This window comes from Setaria italica, chromosome V (assembly GCF_000263155.2).
Source record: "Setaria italica strain Yugu1 chromosome V, Setaria_italica_v2.0, whole genome shotgun sequence".
NCBI lineage: Eukaryota > Viridiplantae > Streptophyta > Magnoliopsida > Poales > Poaceae > Setaria > Setaria italica.
In genome coordinates, this window is record NC_028454.1 from 26,805,511 (window position 1) to 26,813,242 (window position 7,732).

The 7,732-nt window shown below is 40.7% G+C and overlaps 1 protein-coding gene across 2 annotated transcripts; it reads right to left on the reverse strand.

Annotated features, from left to right (window-relative positions):
• Positions 1–3,009: 3,009 nt before the first annotated feature.
• Positions 3,010–7,336, reverse strand: LOC101781622 (putative disease resistance protein At3g14460). Of its 2 annotated transcripts, none has more exons than XM_004968977.3 (2): positions 5,802–7,336; positions 3,010–5,108 (listed from the first exon to the last, which is right to left on the reverse strand). In XM_004968977.3, exon 1 carries the CDS (start codon positions 7,282–7,284, stop codon positions 5,839–5,841), a length of 1,446 nt encoding a protein of 481 aa, XP_004969034.3. In that variant the 5' UTR covers positions 7,285–7,336; the 3' UTR covers positions 3,010–5,108; positions 5,802–5,838. The 2 variants fall into 2 exon arrangements, with proteins under 2 accessions (XP_004969034.3, XP_022682286.1); XM_022826551.1 differs by lacking the exon at positions 3,010–5,108 and having other exon boundaries at positions 5,234–6,063; positions 6,182–7,336.
• Between the last annotated feature and the right edge of the window lie 396 nt (positions 7,337–7,732).

Consider the following 7,732-nt stretch of genomic DNA (forward strand, 5'->3'; position numbering starts at 1 on the left):
CTAACCATCCCGATTAATTTAAGTAGTTATTTCTTTTTTTCCCTTTAGAGGTTGCTGCTCAGTGCATAGAAAAATATTGGTGTCCTAGCATTTATTATTCTCAAAAGAAGGACTATCAAAGTCTCATCAGTTGAGGCAGGTATGAAAATCTCAGTGCCCATGTGCATCATGTTTCTATGCAATTTTAGTAAAATATTGGTGGCCTAGCATTTAGTATTGCTAAGAGAGTACTTTCCAATGTCATAAGTTTGTGCCTGTTGAGAACTGTCACTCTTCTATCCATGTCACTCTTTTGTTGCCGCATTTGCTACACAGTGGCTAACGATGACCCCAGGACCACTCTTTTGGTGGCCTAGCATGTATACTTTCTTGTTGTTAATAATGTGGATCTTGCATTACATCCAATTTTAAGTAACAAAGGTCTGATGCCCTTGTATTGCAATATTTGATTGGTCTTTCCTCACGATTCCTTTTCTTTGTGATGGAATTGATTTCAGATGTGCATGGCCTAATCGTGTGAAAAATACATCCAAACAATCAAGTTCACCAGCGTGATTACTTTTCTTATTACCGCAATTTAGGTAGTTGTATAGTACAGTATCATAGATGAATAAACATTTGTGGTAGTTCTATAGTACAGTATCATAGATAAATAAACATTTGTGAAGATGCTACGAGAAAAAATAGATCTTTGCTTTTCTTTCCTATCTTATGGATTAAATATACTTTCTCTCATGTCTCAGGTGCTCAGTGAACTCCATCTTTTGCTGCTCTCATGGTAGCTGTTTGTTACCATGTTAATCAGGTGGGAGAGTGGATTTTGTTCTACACAGCCTGGAGCTACACAATTGAAGTTTGGCACCTTCAAGGTGTTGATATTCAGGCTATATTGGTATGTGCGCTAATGACTGACTTCTATTTTGTTAAGCTTGTCATTTTTCATGGTCTTTCTATTATTTGAATGTATTACATATTATCAGTTGTTGTCTTAGTGTATTAAATGTAGTTTGCTATTTTTTTAAGGTAAATTACATTGAGGTAAATAAATATCATCTGTTGCTCTGGTTTATCATCTCTAACTCGACAGCTTGTTTTCTAGAGAGAATTTTTTGTTAGTATTGGCCTCCGAACTGATTGTTATTTTTCTTTTCATGAACATGGCAGGATTAGATGTGCTTCTTTTTTACTATATTGATATTTCACCTCTTTTGTATATTCTGTTTAACATTATTAGTGTTGCAGCAAAGACATGCCGAATTATGTAAAGCAGCAGGCTGTCATCATCAGTCACTTTAGGTGACATTATAATGTATGGAGGCAGCTGATTTCAGTTACATGAGTTTCTTGATTACAGTTCTCTGAACTTGGCATGCGCATCACCTCTATTACTTTTGCGTTGGGAGATGACTACTTAAGCGTGCAGAAGCACTAGCTGCTTTGATATTTGTCAGGTAATCACCAACCATGTTTTCAGTGCCATGATGATCGATTGTTTAACCATTCATTTCACACTGGTCATGTTGACTAAATGTATTTATCATATTGTTCGTTCTGCTGTCAGCTCTACAAGAACAATGAGAAATCTAGAGCTGTTCTCTCCACAATGATTTTTATTATGTTCTTTCCTGAACCCCTTTAGGTGTATAACTAAGTGATGCTTTTGGAATGATCTGTTAGGATATGCTGAATAGACAAGTTTTATGCCACTCATTGGTTTAAAATCGCTCTTACAAATTTGTCATCAACCATTGCTACTTTGGGTCCAGCAAGCAATGTGTTCTTAAATGTGAGTGTCTTGCCGATATACATTAATTTGCTTCCTGCAGCTATGAGAAACCAAGTGCTGTCATGGAATTGTGCGGTCGTTTTCTCTTCGTGATGCAACGATCTTTTCCTGGGGTGGCTTGCAAGGGTGTTGCTGCTTTGTGCCTTGACATGGCTGCATCTTCCATCCGCTCAAGTAAAGATAGGAGATGTGGCTCATGGAACGGTTGAGGTAATGCCTTCCAGATCCTTTATGTCTGTGTTGATATGTGCAACAGTGGTAGTCGTGGGAGGCGGAGTAGAAGAATGCAAGATTCCTCAAGCATCAGAGGTCCACCAAGATCTCTTTGATGTGATATGGTCACTGCACGCAACATGTTTGTTGAAATGCCTAGAGGAAGAGAGCCTGACCGACGGTGACTGTTGTTTTTTCCTCTTGGAAGATTCAACATTCAAGTGTGTAATATTAAAGTATATTGAATGTAAATTGTTTTAGTGTTGATGTGACATAGAATATGGCATTTCGCATTGTGTGAACTTTAAGAAATATACACTATTTTTTGTTTTATTTGCATAATGAAATATTAGGTAGCATAGCATTAGCATGGGCATTTTACCGTACATATATCTACCTAATATTAAACTGCGGTTGTTTATTCCAACCGTCACGGTTGTTTTCCATTCCAACCACCATGGAATATGTCTGGACGATTTTGAAAAAGGTCCTGACCCAAGGTCCAGCCGTTGCTCTGTTCTTTTGTCCCACCCACACAGCGTGCTTGCCGGCGGCGGCTCGAGACGCGCGCAACCGCTCCGTCGCTCGCGTGGCCAACTCTCCTGGCGCTCACCACGCACTACTGCTGCTTGTCCGGGACCTCACACTCTTAATCACGTCCATCCCCTGCATATCCGGAATTAAGGTCTCCACATCTAGCAATTGGGGGTTCGATTTTGCACTTGATTGGAATGATTTGGAGTGGATTATAGAATGGAGGTGAATGAAAACGAGAAGGAGAGGAGAACACATTACTGCTCATGGCGGCCGGAGGCGCTGTGGCCTATCGCTCGAAGTAGGAACGAGGCTAGGTACGGGGAGGATGGGTGCTTGCCTGGACGATGGCGAGGACGGCAAGATGCGCATCGCCTAGGTGACGGCGAGGATGGGGCAAAATGCGGGTGGCATCGATGGACGAAGAGGCAGTGATTGGTTAGATGATGATGAGTACGGAGGAAATCGAATGGACAGATAGAGCGGAGGTTAAGCAGTGAATTTTTTTTGTTTCCATATGTTGGTTCCACGTAATAAACACATGGCATCAAACCACCTACAAATTACTGGCAACATTTTGTGAAGCGAAACTAACATATTAGGAACAAGCGAATAATAACGTGAGAGTAAGTAAGGACCCGTATCAACGGACGTGCATTTCTACTAGTAATCTTATAATCGAGAAAGAAGCCACCAGTGTAAGGCTGTCAACGAGCCGAGCTCGATCGAGCCTGTAGCCTCAAGCTCGAGCTTGACAGAGTCTCGAGCCGAGCTCGAGCCGAGCTTTTAGCGAGTCGAGTTCGAGCGATTTGCGATCCTCGAGCTTTTTTTACAGCTCTACACCAGTGCCGCGAGACCTGAGCACATCGCAGGCCATGGTCACTGCTGCCACTCGCCCTCGGATCGAGCAGCACCGGTGCAAATGGACCTAACTCACATATCTTTTGCACCTGCATGTATGAGCCGACACAAAATAACGTATTATGCAGTAATGCTTCCATCTTTCTTACCTTAGAAGGAGATCACTTGCTGTCACAGCAACATATCATACAAAACTAATAGTATGGAAGTTTTAGGCAAAAATTAATTTAGATGATTGCGCTTTGCACGTCCTATCGTAACCATCACAATGCATTCCAACAAAGATTGAAATAGTCACTGGAAACTGTACGCTCATAAGCATTTGGTTTTGATAACATCATCGAGTGATAAAAATAATCGTCATGTTCATATGTTTGTTCAGTCTGTTCAGACAAAGCTTACAAGTTGCTTGTAACCACTCAAGGCATGAACACTAAATTTGATGGAAAAAAGGACACCAATTTTCACAGGATAGTGGATAAGGGAGGGAAGGTGCACTTGAAATTTTCCAATGATCTATGATCTTAAAAACCATTGTGAATTAGAATACCCAATCATCTCAAATTTTTCCTAGCATCTGATATTTCTCCCATTAGAAAACATATTTTAGTGCATTACTCCTTCCTTCCAAATTGTACCTCGTTTTGGCATTTCTAGATTTATAGTTTTTACTACGTATCTAGATACAGTGTATGTCTAGATGAACAGAAAAACTATGAACCTAGGAATACCAAAACGACCAACAATTTGAGACGGAGGAAGTACATGGTAAATTTATTTGGCTAACCAAACATGCATGCTAAAAAATTAAATTGTATCCTAAAGTTGGCACGAGTTTCATTCCATCACTGCAAATGTAGTTTAACTCAAGTCCTAAAAAAATAGCATAGGAAAGACTCACTCTCTCTGATATTAGTTAGCTCAAGTCCTAAAAAATTACAATTAATAGGTTCTCTCTGATAAATTGAATTTGATCATTTTATCTCACACGAATTCTTTGAAAGAAAACTGACCAATTTTGCTACCACTACGCATCGATGTTGGAAGAAAAACTTTTGTCCAATAAAGATTTGTAACATCACACATCTGTGTCCTATTCACGTCAGCTAGGAAGAGAAATAGCTGTGGTTCCCTGCTCACCTTAGAGTGAATGCGATTTTCAGTGGGCAGAAAGGTCTGGGTGGTGGCCGACGGTGTCCTGCACTTCCCGCCACTGCGGCTAGCCTCGAGCGCGAGCGCTGACTCATCCAACATGGAGCACCAGGCACCCTACCATCAGATGTTCACCATCCCCGTCGCCCATGGCCGCCCAGCATGCCGAGCGGCACGATGGACACCATATCCATTTGTGCGGGCATTACGTCGAACGGCTTACCTGCGCACGCCATTGTGCGCCCGCTTCTTCTTACCTGCAGCTCCGTCGTTGAAACATGTAAGACGCCTGCGGAGCCGGCTGCCGCTGCCGGCCTCCATGCTCGCGTGGCGACATCCTGGCCGCCGGCTATATGATGTAAAACAAAACTGACTACTACTGCAATGTGACAAGAAATCCAAACTTGCTAATATCCATCTTACAAAATCCTGTGCAAAATTGTAACAGAAAGGGAAGGAGAATAAGCATAATGGCAGAGTGCAGAACCTCAGATCTCTTCATAATCAAAATCAGTGCTCTTCCATCCTAATGTGAATGTACAGCATGCAATGCTCCATTAACCTGACACACTAAAAATATTTTAGCATAAGTGAAATAAATACACCAAACATGTCTGCACTCAACCTAGGACACAGTTTGCAAATTGAAACTTTTCAATACCATAGAAAAAGGAGGGAATGTGGCAAAGTACCTGTACACTGTATCAGACTGCAGGAACAAGGTTTATTATTTCTGTTATATTGAGTGAATATATTTGTGTTAAAAAGAGTGCATTTGTAATATAAATTTTAATAATCTGCTAGCTTAAAACAATATTATTTGTAACCTATGAATACATCAGCATCGTAACATATTTATCATCTTAAATGCTTATCTATACTATATAGAATGGAAAGTTAAGCAAAGTTTAATCCTAATTTTTTCCCAACAGGCAGATTGGTCAAAGAACCACAATATCCAATTAACCCCACAATAAGTTTGTCAATTAATTCAGCCGAAGAAAAGAGATTGGAATGAGAAGATGCATCTGAATAAATATAATACAAAGATTATGCAAGGCCTCTTGGACATTGCTCATCTGGTTCCAACAGAAGTAGCACATATACTGATATACACAGTCGTCATTTCAGCTTTTAGGCTCACATATACTTTTCAAAGCATGATTGATAGTAACACATGGTGTCCAAAAGATATGATGTAAAAACAACTCTAACTTACAATATACATGATAAAACTTAAATTATACAAACTAACCTGTGCGAATGCACAGATTGGCGATTAGTGCTGTTAATTATGCAACTACTCCTCGACGCTTCTTTCTCAATGGGGCAGCATTTTGAGTCTTATTTTGAACACAGATCCGTACAATCTTGGAATAAGGAGGCAGCCTTGATTCCCATGTCATGAGCTCGAACATCTCCTTTGGAGGAGCAGCTGAGCCTACTATCAAGTCCCCAAATGTAACCCTAGGAAGCTGGGTTGCAGAAACATCACATCCTACGTGAGGAGGCAAGATCTGAAATGGAGCCGGATAGTAGATCAATTTTGTGATGTCTATTGGACGATCTTTACAAGCAATACTTCTTGGGTGGTCACCAAACAATAACATATTGTTCTCTAAGGTCCCTTTGTACCTTTTTAAGACATGGAACCAGAATTGGGTGTTGAGATTCTTTCTAAGTACATCAGCCAGAACGTTTCCAATGATGCACGACCTACCCATCAGCGTTGATAACTCATTTCCGATGGATGATAACTGTGGATAGTCCTCTGGATTTGCGCTTCCAAATGCCAATACCTTGAAGAGATAGCTGTACTCCTCTTGTGACAAAAGTTTCATATGAATTGGCTTTACTGTAGCAAATCTTGCAAGCTTTTCAAGCCTGCTTATGATTATCACTTTGGTTCCTTCACCCATGCCTGACACACAAGAATAGAACTTCATCCAATCGTCTTCATTCACATCTAACATAAACTCAATCACGACCAAAGTCCTCACGCATGGGAATTTCTCATGTTCTATTCTGCTTATGACTTGCTCAGAAATATGCAATATTGAAGAGAAATGGCTCCGAATCTTCTCGTTACTGCATATTTGAGAAACAAGAGTTCTTTTGCCAACCTTGTGACCACCAATGATTGGAAGAATGGCTGGAGCACCCTGATTGTTGAAATTTTTCTGCAGCAGTGTGTTGAGAACATGCTGCTTTTCCACATAGCGACTGAACATGAAGTTATCGAGGTAAAGATACGTGTCATAGGGATTGCAGCACACGCGTTCACATCCCCCAATAAGCATAACAAACTCTTTCATTGTATCCACCATAGTTTCTAAGCTCCGCAAAGCACCGTCAAGATCATCAACAGTTGAGCTCCTAGTAGTACTGTTACTCATCATACGGAAACGTTTTATAGAAGCCCCAAAAGATGACGCAAGTGCAGGGGAGCTACTCACCTCCTGTCCAGCACTCTGCACTATGGGCCTATACTTGAAGTTTTCCAGCACATAGTACCCTCGGTACATTCTCTCTGAAAGCAGCTTGAGCTGCATCAACATACCGGAGTTTGTGATACATCGCCCATCTGCTTCCTCGATAACCGTACGAACTCTCAGCAGGAGAAGCTGCAGCCTCTGAACCTTCTCCTCCATGCATTCTCGATTCGTGAACTTGTCTATGAGAAAGGAGAGAGCACGGCTAATTAGGTCACTGGTAGCAGCAGATGTAATCGTCTCCATATGTGGTACTCTAATCTATTGGTATGTATCTGTCTGTATTTGATGATGAGCTGATGTATGTATTTGCCAATGAGTTACATGTATATAGGAATGATTTAATAGTGAGCTGATCAGACCAAACGAACAACTCCAATGATGAAAGGTAACTTCGGATGCCCTTACCCCTCGGTCACTGCAATTTGCTCTCTAAAAAATATTGATGAAGAAATTGAGTAAAGCTCAATTCTCCTTGCCTGGTCACGTACGGCAACATTCATTTTCAATTAACCAGGTCATTTAATAGAAAAAGGAATATTTATGGAGCGGCAAGACTTTCCTGATGTATTGATGTTGCAACGCAGTTATTTCCTCTAGCTCCTAAATAATTTGCCACGATATTTCAATAGCTAGCCAGCTTTAGTTGAAATAAGAGATAAAATAAAATGCAGTAGAAGTGCTTAAACTTGTC

What these genes read in the sequence shown, in the direction of transcription:
- LOC101781622 (XM_004968977.3), bottom strand. Translation starts at nt 7,284, where the DNA reads ATGGAGACGATTACATCTGCTGCTACCAGTGACCTAATTAGCCGTGCT.